We start from the raw sequence: 19,512 nt of genomic DNA on the forward strand, positions 1-19,512 counted from the left end.
GTAGTCATTGTCCATTTCCTTCATTTTAGCCATGCTGGTGGGTGTGCAGTGGAATCACACTGCACTTTTAATTTTTAGTCCTGGATGACTAATGAAGCTGAGAAGCTTTTTATATGTTTATTGGCATTTGGACAACCTCCTCTGGGAGGTGCCTGTTCAAGTCTTTGCTCCATTTTTCTGTGAGTGTCTGTCCTTTTCCTCTTGATTTGTAGAGGTAGTGAGTGCTATCTAGATACAGTTCAATATATTTTCCCACTCTGTGGCTTGTTCTTAATGTAGAATTTTGAGGAACAGACATCTGTAATTTCAATGTCATCCGATTAACCAAGTTTTGCTTTGTGGTTAATGCTTTCATATTCTACTTAACAGCCCCTCCCCCTTTTTTTGGCTTCCATAGGGTCACGAAGGAATTCTCATGTTATGAATTAGAAACCTTATTGTTAAAATTCTCTCGCTAGATTAACTATCTATTGGGAACTGATTTTTGTCTATGCTATGAGACTACATTCGAGACTCCTGTGCTTTGTATATGGACAGCGCATTGACCCAACATCAAATTCTGAACAGGCTATCCTTCTCTTACTGTATATGGCAGTACCACTTTTGTCATAAAACAGTGATACTACGTGTGTATCTAATTTGTCAGTTCAACTAGCCATTCATCTATTCTATGCCAATGCATATCATTGTAATTCCTGTAGCTTTATATTTATCATGGCATCTGTAAACTTAAGTCCTTTTTTTTTTTTTTCAAGATATTCCTGCCTATTCTTGGCCATTTTTTAAAAATTTCTGTATAGATTTAGAATTAGCTTGTCAAGTGACATTAAAAATACCTCTTAGAATTTTGATTGAAATTTCACTGAATCCACAGATCAATTTGAGAATGAACTGCCCCCATACAATACTGAATTTTCAAATCCTTAAGTATATAATATCTCTCCTTTTATTTAGGGTGTTTTTAATTTCTCTCAGAAATGTGGCAGTACTTAGTATAGAGATCTTTTACATTTTTGCTAGATTTACTCCTAGGTATTTGATGTTTTGTGATGCTATTGTAAATGGCATCTTTTAAAGTTTTCATTTTCTATTTGCATGTAGAAATAGTGTGTGTTTATATATTAACCTTTTATTTATTTAGTGACATTAAATTCACTTATTAATTCTAATGGTTTATTATTTTACACTGTTCACTTATATGACAATGTTATTTGAGAATAAGTAAGTCTTCCTTCCCAACTGTGATATATTTTCTTTATTTTTGCCTTATTCCATTGAATGGATCTTCAGTAAACAGAAGTGGCTAAAGCATGTATCCTTATCTTGTTCTCAAGGTAAAGTATTTCAATATGATGTTTACTCTAGATTTTATTCTTATTATTCTTAATATTTTAAGTCCTCTTTCAGAGTGAAGAAGTTCTCTTCTATTCTCAGTTTTCTGAAAGTTGTTAAAAATCAGGAATAGATATTAAATTTTATCAACTACACTTTCTGGATCTACTAAGATAAACATGTTTTTTCCCCTTCATTAAATTTAAATAAATTTTAATAGCACACTTAAAATGAACACCACAGAAGACAGCTAGCCATTGTTGCTTCTTTACAAAAAATTCAAATTCTGGCCATGTCCAGAAAAATCAATTTGAGAATGAACTGCCCCCATACAATACTGGGGGCAGGATTGCTTATAATTGTAATACAGCTGAACTGTGAGAACTTGTTCACTGAAATAAGAGACTGGGGGTCTTTGACTTGAATGCAGCTGTAGTTCTACTCCAATAGTGGTAAAGAGTAGCTAAAACTTCAGTAAAAACCCCATCATCATTTTGGCTGGCAGAAACCAGGCAAAGGAGCCTGCAGTAACCAGCATCACCAAAAAGTGAAAGAAAAGTGCCAGAAAGAAGAAAGGCAAAGAATGAAAGCAACAAATTCTTTTTTTAAACTCAGCCCAAGTTTCTGGCTGATCACAGAATCATATAGGTACAGGGAAAATGAAATCAGCTTGCAGTTAGGTCTTAAAGAACTGAACTGAAGTCTGAACTGCTGGCCACCACGTTCACGGCAGTGTGAGCCCAACCAAGCTAACTGCCTGCTACCACAAAACAACAAAATAATGAATAACAACAAAAAAGGGGCACATATGTTAGAATTATCAGGAAAGGACTCTGAAGCAACTATTTTAACTACACTCAGTGAGGTAGAGGAAAATATACTTGTCATGAATAAATAGACAAGAAACATCATCAGCAAAACATAAATAAGAAAAACAAGACCAAACTGCAATTTCAGAGTTAAAAATTCTAATATATGAAAAAAATTCACTGAATAGAGGTAATAATAGAATGGAGGTGATAAAGAGTCAGTGGAATTGAAGACAGATCAACAGAAATGATCCAATTACAAGAAGAGAGAGAATTGCCTTAGAGACTTGTGGGACAATATTTAAAGGTCTAGCATATAATATTGGGAGTCCAAGAAAAAAAGGAGAGAGAGCATTCAACAGAAAAATATTGGAAGAAATAAAGGCCAAACTTCACCAATTTGGTGAAAACATAAGTTTATAGATCCCAGAAGTTAAACAAACCAACAGAATAAATTAGAAGAAAACTGTTATAGGTTGAATTATGTTGTTATCCAAAAATGTGTTGAAGCTCTAAACATGTGAATGTAATCATATTTGGAAATAGAATCTTTGTGATGTAATCAAGTTAGGATGAGATCAGTAGACTGGGTCCTAGTCCAATGTGCCTGTTGTATTTATAAGAAGAGAGGAATATGGACACAGAGACATATGGTGAGAATACCATGTGAAGAAGGAGGCAGAGATTGGAACAACACACTACAAGCCAAGGAATGACCAAGATGCCAGCATCACCAGAAGCTAGGGCAGAGGCATGGAACAGATTCTCCTTCAGGGCAATTACAAGGAATCAGCCCTGCTTACTCCTTGATTTTGGACTTCTAGTTTCCAGAGTTATGAAATAATATGTTCTGTATGTGGCAGGACAATGTATGTCCTAGAAAACTTATACAAAAACCGTATGTAGGAATGCCATAATCAAACTTGAAAACCAAAGATAAAGGGACAAACTTGAACCAACCAAAGAAAAATGACACATTCCATACAGGAGGGCAATGATTCAAATCATTACAGATTTCTTAGTAGAGACTATAGGGACCATAACACAGTGGAACTACATTTTTAAAGTATTGGGGATACCAGTCACCCAGAATTTTATATTCAGTGAAAATATCTTCCAAGATGAAGATAAACAAAAAACTAAGAGAACTGTCACCAGGCTCACTCTACAAGAAATGCCAAGGGAAAGATTTCATGCTGAAGGGAGATGATACCTGAAGGAAAACTCGGATCTTTAGAAATGAGTGAAAACATTAGAAATAGGAAACAAATGGGGAAAGTATAGGGGGCTATACTTTTTCTTAACTTCTTTAAAATACATATGTCTGGTCTTTTTTATTAGAGAGGGGGAGAGGAGGGAAGGGCATAGGGAGAGAGAAAATCTTAAGAAGGTTCCACACCCAGTGTATAGCTTGATATGGGGCTTGATCTCACAACCTTGAGATCATGGCCTGAGCCAAAATCAAGTCAGTTGTGTTTAGCCAAATGAGCCACTCAGGCACCCCTAAAATACATATATGTCTGTTTAAAGCAAAAATTATAACATAGTTATGTGGGGTTTATAATGTATGAAAAATGTGCTATATATAGCAACCATAACATAAAGGATCATAGGCACAGGTAAATGTTGTTGAAATGTTACCACATTTTTGTGAAGTGGTATACTATTAAGTCTATGTGGATAATGAATATATAAGAAGGTATATTGTAGTCCCTAAAGCAACTACAAAAAAAATTATCCAAAAATGGGTAACTAAAAATCCAACAGATGAATTAAAACAGAATTCTAGAAAGTATTCAAATAATCCAAAACAAGAAAAAAAACTGAAAAAAAAGAGGACAGACAAAAAATAATAAAAGAACAGACCTAAATACAACCATATGAATAATGACATTAAATGACAATGAACTAAAGACTCTTATTTAAAGGTAGAGATTATCACAGTAGGTGAAAAACTGTCTACAGGATATGCATCTTTTATATAGGAACACAAATATCTAGAAAGTAAATAGATGAGAATAGGCATACCATTCAAATGTCAAACATAAGAAGGCTGGAGTTGCTATATTAATGTGAGATAAAATAGCCTTCAAGAGAAAGGGGATTGCCAAAGACAGGGTATTTCAAAGACAGATATTTCATAATGTTAAAAGGGCCAATTCATCAGGACAACATTACTATGCATGTACCTAACAAAAGAGAGCCTCAAAATACAGAAAGCAAAAGTTGGCAGAATTGGAGAAATAGATAATTCCATGATCATAGCAGGGGAATTTAAGCATCTCCCAATTTTCTCAGCAACTGATAAAAAGCTAGATAGTAAGAAATTAATTTTTACTATGTAAAACATAAAATACACATTCTTTTCAACTGTACATAATAAATCCACCAAAATATACTGTATACCAGACTGTAAGACATGACTGAATGTATTTAAATGGAACTGAAATCATAGTAGGTATGTTTTCTGACCACAATTAAGTTGAATTAGAAATCAATAACAAGAAGATATTTAAGAAAGCCTTAAAATTTAGACTTTACACCGTCTATTTCAAAATAATCCATGGGTCAAAGAAGGGATATTGAAAAATATGTTGAACTGAATGATGAAAATAAAAAAATATCAATTTTATGAAATGCAGCTAAACCACTGGCTAAAGAAAATTAATGGTTTTAGATGAACATATTATAGAAGAAAAATAAGTTTAAAATCAAAACCTAAAATGTCACCTTAAGAGGCTAGAAACAGAACAGCAAAATAACCCTAAAGTAAGTAGAAGGCAACAAAGGAGAGAAATAAAATTAAGAGTAGAAATAGAAAGAAATAGAAAACAAAGAAAAATAGAGAAAATATCATCAAAACCTGGTTCTTTGAAAAAAAATTAACAAGATTTATAAAAACATATATAGATTGGTTAGCAAAAAAAAAGAGAAAATATAGTTCACCATTAAAAAAATGAGAAAAATATTATTCTTAATGAATTTATAAACATTAAAGGACAATAAAATACTATTTGGAACACCCCTATAAAAACTGCATGAAGAAAAATGTCAATATGCCTTGAGAGACATAAATTACAAAAGCTTACCCATGTATAAATAGTTAATTTGAATAGCCCTATTTCTATTTAAAAATTGAACTCACGTTTTAATACTGCAATCTAAAATGTCTTCATCTATATATTCTATTAAACATTTATGAAGGAAAACAACAATTATATACCATCCTTCCAGAATATATAAAAGAAGGAAAATTTCAAAACTAATTTCATAAGACCAGATTACAATTATACCAAAACCAGACTAACAAAATTAGATCAAGATTCTTCATGAATGTACATGTAAAAATCCTTAATAAATTATTAGTAAAAGAACCTCAAAAATATATAAAAATAATGACACATTTGACCAAGTAGAATTTATCTTAGGAATGCATGGTTGATCTAATATTAGAAAGAATGAAAGAACAGAATGAATAGAATAGTCATACAATGTTCTATGAATATCCATAGAATATTCAATAGAATGAACAGAATACCCAAATTTTGGGCATGAATGAATGAATGAATAGAATACCCCGAAGGAATGAATACCCAATTTTTGCATCAACAGGACGGAACCGGAGCAGATCATGCTAAGTGAAATAAGTCAAGCAGAGAAGGTCAATTATCATATGGTTTCACTTATTCTGGAATATAAAGAATAGCATGAAGGACATTTGGAGAAGGAAGGGGAAAATGAAGGGGGCGGAAATCAGAGGCGGAGACAGAACATGATGGGGGAAATAAACTGAGGGTTTTAGAGGGGAAGGGGGTGGGGGATGGGTGAGCTGAGTATGGGAATTAAGGCGGGCACGTATTGTATGGAGCACTGGGTGTTATACGCAAACAACGAATCATGGAACGCTGCATCAAAAACTAACGATGACTAATGATGACTAACCTAAAGTAATAATAAAAAAAGAAAATCAATCATGGTAATTTACCAAATTAATAGAATAAAGGTGAAAATTGTGGAATCATTTCAACAGCTGTAGAAAAAGTGTTTAACAAAATTCAACATCACCTATGATTAATAAAAGAATTCTCGGCAAACTAGGAATAGAAGGAAACATTCTTAAGCTGATGAAGAGCATCTACAAAAATCTAGTGGCACTATGCTTTTTGGTGAGTATTGAATGCTTTCTCCCTAATATCAGTAATAAAGTAAAGATGCCTTCCATCATCCCTTCAGTTAACATTGCATATTGCATATTGCATATTTGCATATTGCAATAAGGCAGACCACCAAAAACAAGTCAAAAGGCATAAATTTAGGAAGGATTGAGTAAAATTATTTTTATTTGCTGTAGTATGTTTGTTTACTTAAATATCTTCACATGAAACAACTAGTGAATTAGCAAGTGAAATTAGTATGGCTGCAGGATTCAAGACTAATAGAGAAAATTTATATATATAGGAAGCAAATAACTGGAAATGAAATGAAAAAAGATTCCACTTACAATAGGCCCCCCCCAATAGGCAAGATTTCTATACTGAAAACCACATCTATTGTTAAGAGGAATTAAAGACCTAAATAAGTGGAGATATATCATTTCACAGAATGGAATAGTTAACATTCAACAAATTGCCAAATAAGATTCTAGAACTTCTTTTTTTGCAGGTTCAAAGGTCTTCCTAAAATTTATCAGAAAATACAAACACTCTGGAGGAGCCAAAGCTATTTTAAAAAAAGACTTCATTTTTTAGAGCTCTTTTAGATTTACAGCAAAACTGGAGGGAGGAACAAAGATTTCTCCTACACCCCTTGTCCCACACATGCATAGTCTCCTCCATCATCCACATCACTCACCAGAATGGCACTTTTTTTTTTTTTTTTTTTTTTAAACCAAGGATGAATCTTCACTGACACATCATAATCACCCAAGTCAACAGAATACCCGAGGGCTAATTCTTCCTGTTGTATATGCTACTGGTTTGGACAAAAGTAAATTAAGATTCACCCACCATTGTAATATACCAAGTATTTTCATGGCCCTATAAGTCTTCTGCTCTCTGCCTATTCATCCTTCTCTCCTACACATTCCTGGCAACCCCTGACAATTTACTGTCTGTCTCTATAGTTTTGCCTTTTCCAGAATGTCATATAGTTGGAATCATGCAGTATGTAGTCTTTTCAGATCTACTTTTTTCACTTAGTAATATGAATTTAAGTTTGCACTATGTCTTTTATGACTTGGTAGCTTGATTCTTTTTAGTGCCAAATAACACTGCATTGTCCGGACCCATTACAGTTTATATATCCAATCACCTCCTGAAAGACATCTTGGTTGCATCAATTTTTGGCAATTATTCTTGTGCAGGCTTTTGTGTGGACATAAGTGTTGAAATCCTTTGGATACCGAGGACCTTGATTGCTGGGTCATTTAAGAGAGTATAGTTAGTTAATAATCTGCCAAACTCTTTTCCAAAGTGAATGTACCATGTTGCAAGCCCACCAGCCATGTATGAGATTTACTGTTGATCCACATCCTCTCCAGCGTTTGTGTTTGTGTTGCCAGTGTTCTGGATTTAAGCCATGCTATAGGTGTGCAGTGGTGTCTCCTTGCTATTTTAATTTGTATTTCCCTGACGACATAAGGTGTGCAACATCTTTTCATGTGCTTATTTGCCATCCGTGTATCTTTGGTGAGGTGCCTGTCATGATCTTTGGCCCATTTTTAAATCGACTGTTTGTTTTCTTCTCATTGAGTGTTAAGAATTTCTTCTAGGGGCGCCTGGGTGGCTCAGTGGGTTAAAGCCTCTGCTTTCGGCTCAGGTCATGATCCCAGGGTCCTGGGATTGAGCCCTGCATCAGGCTCTCTGCTCAGCAGGGATCCTTCTTTCCTTCCTCTCTGCCTGCCTCTCTGCCTACTTGTGATCTCTGTCTGTCAAATAAAAAAAAATTTTTTTTTCTTCTATATTTTGGATAATAACTATTTATCAGCTATGCCTTTACAAATATTTCCCCCCAGTTTGTGGCTTATCTTCTAATTCTCTTGATACAGTTTTTAACAGAGCAGTTTTAATTTGAATAAAGTCCGGCTTGTCAATTCTTTCATTCTTGGGTCATGCTTCTGGTATTATATCTCAAAAGGCATCACCAAATTCAAAGTCATTTGGATTTTCTCCTATGTTAATATCTGAGGTTTTATAATTTTGCATTTTACATTTAGGTCTATGATCCTTTTTGAATTAATTTTTTGAAGAGTATAAGGTCTGTCTCTAGATTTTTTTCTTTCCATGTGCATTTCCAGTACCATTTGTTGAAAAGACTGTCTTTGCTCCATTATATTGTCTCTATTTCTTTGTCGAAGATCAGTTGACTATGTGGGGGTCTAATTCCAGGCTCTCTACTCTACTCCGTTCCATTGATCCTTATCTTTTTTTTTTCCCCCTCAATACCACATATTCTTGACACTGCAGCTTTATAGTAGGCCTTGAAGTTGGGTAGCATTGGTCCTCCATTTTTGTTCTTCTCCTCTTAATATTAGTTATATATTCTAGGTCTTTTGCCTCTCCATGTAAAGATTAGAATCAATTTGTCAATACCCAAAAAATAACTTATTGGGATTTCAAGACTACATTGTATTTATAGATGAAATTAGAAAGAACTTAACATCTTGACAATGTTATCTTCCTATCCCTGAACATATATCCATTTTTTAGTTTTTTGATTTATTCACTGTAGTTTTCATTCGATACAAATTTTATTAGATATATAGCTAAGTGTTTCATTCGGGGATGGTAATATAAAAGTGTTGTTTTTAATTTCAAATTCCAGTTGTTCATTGTTGGTATACAAGATAGCAAGGGACTTCTTGTATATTAACCCTGTATCCTGCAACCTTGTTATAATCAAATCATTTGCTTAATTTTTTTTTAAGATTTATTTATTGGAGGAGGGATGGGCAGAGGGAGAGAGAAAGCTCAATCAGACTCCCTGCTGAGCACAGAACCCAATGCAAAGCTCAATCTCATGACCCTGAGAACATAACCTGAGTCAAAACCAAGAGTAAGATGCTCAACCAACTGAGTCACCCAGGCACCTTCCCCACAAAATGTCTGCTTTAAATTAATGTAGTTTTTTGTTGTATGTAATGAATTCTATTTTTGTTTATAGATTGTCCCTTAATAAACATAATGATAAAAATAATAATGTAAAGAGTATTTCCCATTTCATGGAACACTACATCAAAAACTATTGATGTACTGTGTGATGACTGACATAACATAATAAACAAAATTAAAAACAAACAAAAAATAATAATTCTGGGAAAAATATAGGGAAAACTGAGGAAACCTAAATAAAGTCTGTAATTTTGGCTATTAAAAATTATTTCCCATTGCCTCTAAATTTTCAAATTTATTTGCAAAATATTTTCATAATACTCATCTTTTTTTTTTTTTAAAGATTTTATTTATTTATTTGACAGAGAGAGCTTACAAGTAGGCAGAGAGGCAGGCAGAGAGAGAGAGGAGAAAGCAGGCTCCCCGCTGAGCAGAGAGCCCGATGCGGGACTCGATCCCAGGACCCTGGGATCATGACCTGAGCCGAAGGCAGCGGCTTAACCCACTGAGCCACCCAGGCGCCCCAATACTCATCTTTTTAATATAAGTACAATAACTACACTGTAATTTTTGTTAACTTTCTCTGTCAGGTATTTGTTTTCTAGTTCAGTGATATCTGCATTCATCTTCTTCACAGTACTGGTATAGTAGATTAATCACATGGAAACTCACATCACTGGGATCAGCTTATTTTCTAATTTAGCTACATACCATAAGTTTAAATATGTCATATATTCATTATTATTCAGTTCAAAATGTTTTCTAGTTTCTATTATGATCTCTTCCTTGACCCCTAGATTTTTTAGGAGATTTTGCTTAATTTTCAAAGTGGATGGGCATTTTCTAGTTTTATTTTTATTATTGATGTCTAGCTTCTTAAGTTTAAAAACATAAAATAGTATTTAAAATCTACCTCTGATAAGTCCAAGAATAGGCACCTGTGTATTAAGGAGGGCACATGTTGTGATGAGCCCTGGGGGTTATACGCAACTGATGAATTGCTGAACACTACAAGAAAACTTATGATGACGGGGTGCCTGGGTGGCTCAGTGGGTTAAAGCCTCTGCCTTCGGCTCAGGTCATGATCCCAGGGTCCTGGGATCAAGCCCCACATCAGGCTCTCTGCTCAGCGGGGAGCCTATTTCCCTCTCTCTCTGTCTCTGCCTGCCTCTCTGCCCTCTTGTGATCTCTCTCTGTCAAATAAATAAATAAAATCTTAAAAAAAAAGATTTTATTTATTTTTTTGTCAGAGAGAGAAAAGAGCACAAGCAGGGGGAGCAGTAGGCAGAGGGAGAAGGAGAAGCAGGCTCCCCGCTGAGCAGGGAGCCCAACGTGGGATCCCAGGACCCCAGGATTATGACCCGAGCTGAAGGCAGATACTTAACCGACGGAGACCCCCAGGCGTCCCCCTCTCCAGGATCTTGGCCACACAAGTCCTGTTGTCCTGAACATCCTCTCACGATCACAAATCTTTTTTTTTCTTCTTTTAAATTTTATCTGGCTTTTCTAGGTGTTTTGTGTTAGTGTGCCACATGCTGTTTCATGACAGCTGGAAGCAGAAAGCAACTGCTTCCATTCTACACAGAGCCGCAGGAACATTTGGGTAAATTTTGATCAGAACATAATGCCTTTTTACCCCAATAGCATCTTACCACATTTAGGATAAAAAACCAACCACTTTCCCTGACTTAAAAGATGCCGGGCCCTGCCTCTCTGCCCAACCTCATCTTATCCCCGACTCCCATCCCTCACACATGGTTATTTTCCAGCCATAATGACCTTCCTGCTATTGTGCAAGCCTGCCAGGCTTGGTACACTCAGGCCCCTTCCTAGGAAAGGGTAGAGGCTGACAAACACCCAGGCTCGATTTTAATATTTGCTCAATCCACATGATATTTCTAAGCATTTGCTTTTAGAAATTCCTTGTTTGATTTAGAGGTTTAAATATACTCTCCCGATAGGCACTCTGAATAAAGAACCCCAAACCCTTCAGTTGCTGCCATTTTCTATTTAACTTCTCTGTGTGGATATAATCTCATTAAGTGCTTAATATATCCATTCAGGAAAGTAAACAGACTTGAAAATCAGGAGCATTTTCCCTGTGTGAAAATAGTTTCTAATTACAGTAGTAATCATAAAAAAGAGATCAATCAACATGTAGTCTTCTTTAAATTTTTTTTTAGTTGACATTATACTTAGTATGTATTTTCTCTCAATTTTCTCTCTTCATTTTAAAATTCTGATAGTAAAAATAAATAAGTAAATAAAATTCCAAGAGTATTTTTTCTAAGGTTTAGAGTGCTTTAATTAGCAAAAACATGTTTTATGTTTGAACTTGCATAAATCTGAAAAAAATAAAGTAAGATTTTAATGCAACATTAATCACAGAAATAAATTTAGCATTTAAACTATACAGTAAAGGCTATTCTTGCTCTTAAGTGCAGGTAAATTCAATTATTTCAAATGAATGTGCTTTATGTTAGTAGGTATATACAGAGAGTAGGACAGTTTGGTTCTCATTCACCTGTTTGCACAGATATTTAAAAATGTGCGTGAATTCTGTAGGAGCAGGGAATCTTCATTTCGTTCACCAAGGTGCAGTATGAGACCCAGAACCCAACATTAGGTTTTGTTTGTAAGAATTAAGAGAACCAAACTATGAGAGACTCTGGACTCTGGAAACAAACTGAGGTTACAGAAGGGAAGGGGTGGGGGGATAGGGTAACTGGGTGATGAGCATTAAGGGGGACACATATTGTGACGAGCACTGGGTGTTACAGGCAACTAATGAATTGTTGAACACTATGTCAAAGACTAATGGTATACTGTATGTTGGCTGACTGAACATGGGGAAAAAAAAAAAGAAATAAATAAAGAAGAGAACCATGCTGGATATATGCAACTGGTGAAAGCCCAGCCCAACAGCCATCACTTGTCTGTGTGTACCGTGAGCTCCAACCACATGGTATTTCTTTCTTTTTATTTCTCAATCACATGCCATTTCTATAGAGTTCCCCAAGTGTTTGTGAGATGCCTTGGTAATTTCGCACATGCTGTACCTTCTACCTGGAATGCCCCCATGGCACTCACCAAAAATGTCTCATCACCTATCACGACCTAAGTCCCACAGCACACCATCTGGGAAGTCCTCCCATCAGCATTCTGCTGCATTCTGTCCATACCTTGATTAGATCATTTATTTCCTTGTGTTGTCTCCTTCCACCTGCCTGAGAGGTCTTACCTCTCAATCCTTTTTGTCCTTGCAGAGATTTCTATTTCTACCACAGAACAGATACCCAGTAACATTTCTTATATTAATCTTATCAGCCATAGAACTTCACCTGGCTTTCCCCATTAAAAACATTCTCACTGATCCTTCAAATTTACCCTTCAGAAGTAGCAATTCGGATGATTAGCTGAAAGACCACGTTCGACTTGATAACCGTCTTCAGCCTCATCATCCAATGCTATAGATTTAAACTTTATTCTTCCTTTGAAGGGGAGGGGTTATACTCATCACTTTGAGTATCCGATAAAATCTGTGGATACTCTTTCCAGAATTTATCCACAACCACCTATGTACCCCAAACTGATCAGTATCAGGCTCTAAAGGCAGATGACCTGCTTCAAATTCTGGTTCTGCCATTTACCAGCTGAGACCTGGGGAAAATTACTTAACTTCTCTGTGTCTTGGTTTTCCCATCTTTAAATGGAGGTAAGAATAGTACATTAGAGTTGTTGTGAGGACTGAGCTAATTACATAAAATGTTTCCACTGCTTGACATAGTAAGCCCTATATATAAGCCTTATAGAAGTAGGTTCTCGGAACTGGAGATGCGAAGAAAAACTGGATATTAGCATCTGCTTGAGGAGCTCAAAGGCTCACGGGAAAGATGGATGTGCAAATAAAAAAAGGGACAGAAAGGAAGGAGCACTTTCCTCCTGAGGTCCAGGGTGGGAATCAAGGAAGGCCCAGGAGGGAGGTGGCATTTTAGCAGAGTCTTGATGGGTGAGCAGGACTTGCTAGTTGATTCGTTGGGAATGTACATTTCAGGCAGACGTGAGCAAAGATTATCTTGCAGCCTCGTGAAAGCATGTGGGGCAGTGGGGGATGGCAACTACTGAGAGTGTAAGGTACTGGTGAGGGGAGCTGAAGCACATTGCACACACTACAAATTATTCTATTCGACACCCATGTTCAACACCTTCTCCCTTCCTCTCCTTATTTTAGAGCTGGGGAATCGAAGTACTAGATTTTCCCAAACAGGTGAATGTCTGTGACAGATAACAGGGCTTTTGCTGGGAAGGGCTTCTCTTACAGAATAAAAATGCAAAGCCTTACACGGAGAAGGCTTTTTGCTCTCTTCTCTCGAACTTGGGGTTGAGGCTTTAAGACAGGACGTTGAGTGTCATTGGCTAACAGTGTGGTGGGAAGACCCAGAGAGCTCGAGTCCCTTGTTGGTGTTCTCAGCAGCTGCACTTCCAGAACCACCTCCCTCTGGACTTCTTGTTTGTAAAAAATACCACAGCAGGCCCCACATCCTCTAGCTCAGAGCCAAGTGCATCCGTTATGGACACAAGCGGTAAGTAACGCTGGGACAGCCAAGTCCTTGAGTGCTCTGCACAGGAGAGCATTTAGGGGTGGAAACTGCAGATCTTCAGTCAAGTTATCTGATATTTAACTTGAGAAATCAGTTACCCTCAGTCTAATCCTCATAGGGAAGACCTGTGGCAAAACTTATTGTAGAACACCAACTTTTTTTTTTTTTACATACTTAAATTAAATTAGTTAACATACAGTGTATGATTAGTTTCAGATGTAGATTCAGTAATTCATCAGTTGCATATAACACCCAGTGCTCATTATATCACATCCTCTCCTTAAGGCCCATCACCCAACCCAGTTAAAAAAATAAAAAAAAGAACACCAACTTTAACCAGGGGAGGCTGAATAGAATGCAGGAGGTCAAAAGCAAAGGACTAGTGAGAGTGTGCTAGGATCTTTCCAGAGTGAAGTAAATCTTAACTAGAGATGCAGAAATAATTTCAGAACTTAAAGTGGATTCTAGCTGACATTTTTAGACCAAAAACATTCTGATAGTGGTGGGTTTCTGAACTGTTCTTTGAGACTTATAATACCTTTGTGACTAAATGTTTTAGAACAAGTTGCTCTGAAGTTCTTCGGAAGAGAGAAGCCCCCCCCCCTGCCCCCATGTACTACAAATTCCTGTGGCATCTTTTATTATCCCCAGGAATGCAGTGAGGAGACCAGAAATAATTGGTGACAATAGCCAGGACTGAAGGATCAAATAATTTAAGATTCAGTATTCCATGCTACTGGTACTCTCAGTGCTCTAGAATCTGTTGATAACCAAAGCAGTAGGAAGTTCAAGTGCAATCCCATTGCCTTTACATTGCTCTAACTTTAAACATTGCTCCTCTGTAAGGCCTGGGTCAGGGTTTATTAAGCCTAGGAAGTGGGTGGTGTAATTTAAGAGACAATGAACGAGATTTATCCCCAGACATCTAATTACGCTTTCTTATTCAAGGACGCTTGTAAAGTCTACAACAGAGATGATCTACTCTGAAGAATAAAGGAAGGAAACCTGTCCAAAGCAAGTGCCTTGGAAAGGAGGAGCACATTCCCGTCAGTAACAGCCTGGTGAAGGTAACCTCAGGCTCAGATTGAGGATGATTGATTTCTTAAATCCACATGAGTAACAGGTCATGCTGAGATTTGAACCAAGATTTGTGTGGCTGCAAACCGGTGCTTTTAACACCAACATTAAATAGTAGCCCCTCCCATGCCCTAAGCCTCCCTGCTTCCCCAGCCCACACAGTCAGCAGGTCACAACCTCAAGCCAAAGCATGTGAGTTAAACTGCCCAGCAGGTGGTGACAACTTTCTGTTAGTTCCCTAGGAGAGAACTTAGTCACTGTGAGGCCAAGTCTGACATGTGCGTGGCTTTACTGAGGAATGTCCTCACTTCTGGCCGGTAGAGGACACACATTCGGGAGTGGAGACAGGCCTTCATGAGACAGAACCAACCACTCGATACTCCAGCAAGTTACCAAACACCGTTCAGACCAGGAAGGTGGGATGCAAAATTAGGGTTCATGTTTATTTAAATAAAAAAAATATGTAACTCCCAAGGGTATTGTAGGGCTTCATGATTTACCTGTTCTAGGAAATGGATGGTTTTAGAAACTCTGGAACTGGTCTAGAGGGACACATTTAAAATCTGGCATTCTTGCCTAAGGACTGCACACGTAGGAAGAGTGTCAGAATGCTTCTCTTCTTTCTTCCACACAGAGGTACTGGGAGGCTGTCTTGCTCTCAGATGCAGGTTCTGAATCAGATGAAGAGCTACAGCAGGCCTACTGAGTGTTACTGCAAGTTTCCTGGTATTGCCTTGAGGGCCTCCAGCAAAATCCCTGAATTACAACCCACAGAGAACACAGCTCTCTTCTAAGATCAGAGAGCCATGAACTTAGCAGCAGTCTGGGGCTCCAAGAAAGGAGGGCATGGCATGTGGGCTGGTTTATGGTCAGTTGTTTCAGTTGGCCACTCAGACTTCTTTTCAGGGCCCACAACACTCACCTCGGCCTGCCAGATGGGGTTCACAGTGTTGCCTATGATCTTGGATCTCCTCTCCTGTCCATGGTGTGGGAGGGCAGGGAAGATGCTGTGCTTTCCAGGCTGAATGGAAATCTTCAGGTAAGGGTCTGGGTTGAAAAACATCCCTTTCTTCAACCCCATGGCCTGGAAATCTATAAAATTAGGAACATTTTAATTTAAATGTGTTTTGGTGAGGTTAAAGATCATATCAGGCTTTACACAAGGAGAAAAGTCCATCTAAAATGTGGAAAAGTCTTTCCAATCTTTAGACTGTTTTCTACCTCATTATAAAGACAGACTGGTATGTCTACAGAACCCATTATATGGAACAATTACTGACATGTAGAAAACCATTCCTTGTCAAAAATCAATACAACAGATATTGTGGTTACTATGTGTTTTAAGAGAGGATGGTTGGCCTTTCCTGGACTGGACTTCCAGCTTTCCTCAGGACAGTTGAGGTGAGGGCCTGAGGTCACCTCAGGAAACCTGGTGGACACTGAGAGAAGAAATCCAAATGAAAATTCTAAGGGTCTAAGTGAAAATTCCTCTGCAAAGTGGAGAGGTAAGATGGCCAAGGGCTGTAGTCTCACACAATGAATATCAACCCATGTCTATGTGGCAGAACCAAAATGGGAACCAATTAACAGAGATATTGTCTCCTTCCCCAGCCCCATGCTGCCCATCCTACATGGCATCCCTCTCAGGTTTCAGGATTTCACTGTTTTGGTTAATTAAAGTCCCTCTTGGTTTCTGGAAGGCAGTTGAGAAGTTTTCTATGCTTCTGCTGTTTCTGCAGGTTTGCACAATTAACTGTTATTTCTCAAGCATTTCAACAGGAACATAAGAATGGTAAATCAGGAGCTGTTGGCTTTCTGCCCTAATAACACAAAAGTATTGAGTTTCTTCTTCCTTTTTCTTTAACTTAGATACATGCTAATGTCATCAACTATTTTATTTTAAATAAAATACTTTATTTTGATGGGGGGAGTTGTAGGTTCATAGCAAAATGAAGAGGAAGTACAGATTTTCCCATATACCTCTTGCCTCACACATGCAGAGCCTCTGCCATTATCAACATTCCCCACTAGCGGGGTGCAATTGTTACAACTGATGAACCTATACTGACACATCATTATTACCCCAAGTCTGTAGTTTACATTAGCATTCACTTTTGGTGGTGTATCTTCTATGGATTTGGACAAATGTATCCATTATTAGAGTATCATACAGAATATGTATACTGCCCTAAAAAGTCCTCTGTTCTCCACCTCTCCCATAACCCCCACCCCTACCTCCAGGCAACCACTGAGTTCCCTACTGACTCCACAGTTTTGCCCTTCCCATCATGTCATAAAGTTGGAATCATATAGTATGTAGCCTTTTCAGAATAACTGTTTTTCACTTAGTAATATGCATTTAAGATTCCCTCATATCTTTTTCTAGTCTGAGAGCTCGTTTCCTTTTAGCAATGAACATCAATCCATTGTCTGGATATACTACAGTTTATTCATCCATTCACCTACTGAAGGATATCTGAGTTGCTTCCATGTTTTGTCAATTATGAAAAAAGCTCCTATAAACATCTGTGTGCAGGTTTGGTACAGAGTTAAGTTTTTAACTCATTTGGGTAAATACCAAGGAATGCAATCACTGGATCCTATGGTAAGATTATGTTTAGTTTTGTAACAAATGACCAAACTGCCTTTGAAAGTGGCTATACCACTTGTATTCCCAACAGTAACCACTGAGAGTTCTCACTGTTCTACATTCTTGTCAGCATTTGGTGTTGTCAGCATTCTGGATTTTGGCCAATCTAATAGGTATGTGGTGGTATCTCATTGTTGTGTTTATTTGCGTTTCCCCAGTGACATACGATATGGAGCATGTTTTCAAATGATTTTTTGTCATCTGTATGAGATGTCCGCCACAATCTTTGGCCCATTTTAAAAAATTGAGTTGTTTGTTTTCATATTGAGTTTCAAGAGTTCTTTGTATAATGGATAATGTTCTTTTAACATAAGAGTATTTTGTAAATATTTTTGCCCAGTGTGGCTTGTCTTCTTGATCTCTTGACTGGTTTTTTTTGTGGTGTAGAAGTTTTAAATTCTAATAAATTTCATCCTTTATCAATTATTTCTTTTATGCACCACATCTTCAGTGTTGTAGCTAAAAAGTCATTGTCATACCCAATGTTATGGAGATTTTCTCCTGTTACCTTCAAGAAGTTTTATAGTTTTGCATTTTACACTTAAGTCTGATCCATTTTTTAGTTATTTGTAAAAACTGAGGTATATTTGACATTTAAAATTATATTAGTTTCAGGTGTACAACATAATGGTTCATGTATTTGTATTATATTTGTATGAATGCAAAATGATTACCAAATAAGTCTATTTAACCGCCGTCATCACACATCGTTATAACTTTTTCTTCTGATAAAAACATTTAAGATCTATTCTCTTAGCAACTTTCAAATACACAATACAGTATTATTAACTTTAGTCACTATGCTGTATATTATATTCACATCATTTATTTGTTTTATAACTGGAAGTTTGTATCTTTTGACCATCTTCACCCATTCTGCCCAACCCCAACCAATCCACGAGCTTGATTTTTTTTTTTGAGTCCATGTATATGTGAGGTTATATGGTCTTTGTGTTTCTCTGTGTGACATATTTCATTTAGCATAATGCCCTCAAGTCCATCCATGTTGTCCAAATAGCAAGATTTCATTTTTTATTTAGCTGAATATCATTGTATTGTGTATATATATGCCACAATTTCTTTATCCATTCATCTATCAGTGGACACTTAGGTTGCTTCTGTGTCGTGGTTATTATAAATAATGTCTCAATGAACATGGGGGTGCATATATCTTTTTGAGTTAGTGTTTCCATTTCTTTGGATAAACACCCAGAAGTGGAACTGCTGAATCCTATGGTGTTCTATCTTTAATTTTTTGAGGAACCTCCATACTGGTTTTTATAGTGACTGCACTAACTTACATCCCTACCAATAGTGCATAAAGGTTCCCTTTCTCTACCACCTCACTAATACTTGTTTCCCCTTGTCTTTTTTTAAAAAATATTTTATTTATTTATTTGATAGAGAGAGACACAGTGAGAGAGGGAACACAAGCAGGGGGAGTGGGAGAGGAGAAGTAGGCTCCCCACTAAGCAGGGTGCCCAGTGGGGGGCTAGATCCCAGGACCCTGGGGTCATGACCTGAGCTGAAGGCAGACACTTAACAACTGACCCATCCAGGCGCTCCTCCCTTGTCTTTTGATACTAGTCATTCTAACACCTATGAGAGGATATCTCATTGTGGTTTTGATTTGCATTTCACTTATGGTAAGTGATACTATCTTTTTGTGTACTTGTTGGTTATCTATATGTCTTCTTTGATGAGCTGTCTATTCAGATCTTCTGCACATTCTTTTTTTTTTTTTTTAAGATTTTATTTATTATTTGACAGACAGAGATCACAAGTAGGCAGAGAGGCAGGCAGAGAGAGAGAGAGAGAGAGAGGAGGAAACAGGCTCCCTGCTGGGCAGAGAGCCCAATTCAGGAATGGATCCAGGACCCTGGGATCATGACCTGAGCTGAAGGCAGAGGCTTTAACCCACTGAGCCACCAGGG

The 19,512-nt window shown here is 37.2% G+C and overlaps 1 protein-coding gene across 4 annotated transcripts in view; it reads right to left on the reverse strand.

The window, feature by feature from the left end:
• HECW1 (HECT, C2 and WW domain containing E3 ubiquitin protein ligase 1) overlaps positions 1–19,512 on the reverse strand; it is a 455,383-nt gene that overhangs the window by 138,265 nt on the left and 297,606 nt on the right. For all 4 annotated transcript variants that reach the window (XM_059397215.1, XM_059397212.1, XM_059397213.1 and 1 more), the window contains one exon: positions 15,851–16,020. In XM_059397215.1, coding sequence (XP_059253198.1) covers positions 15,851–16,020 — 170 coding nt within the window. The remainder of the gene's footprint in view (positions 1–15,850; positions 16,021–19,512) is intronic.

Source organism: Mustela nigripes, chromosome 4 (genome assembly GCF_022355385.1).
Source record: "Mustela nigripes isolate SB6536 chromosome 4, MUSNIG.SB6536, whole genome shotgun sequence".
NCBI classification, from domain to species: domain Eukaryota; kingdom Metazoa; phylum Chordata; class Mammalia; order Carnivora; family Mustelidae; genus Mustela; species Mustela nigripes.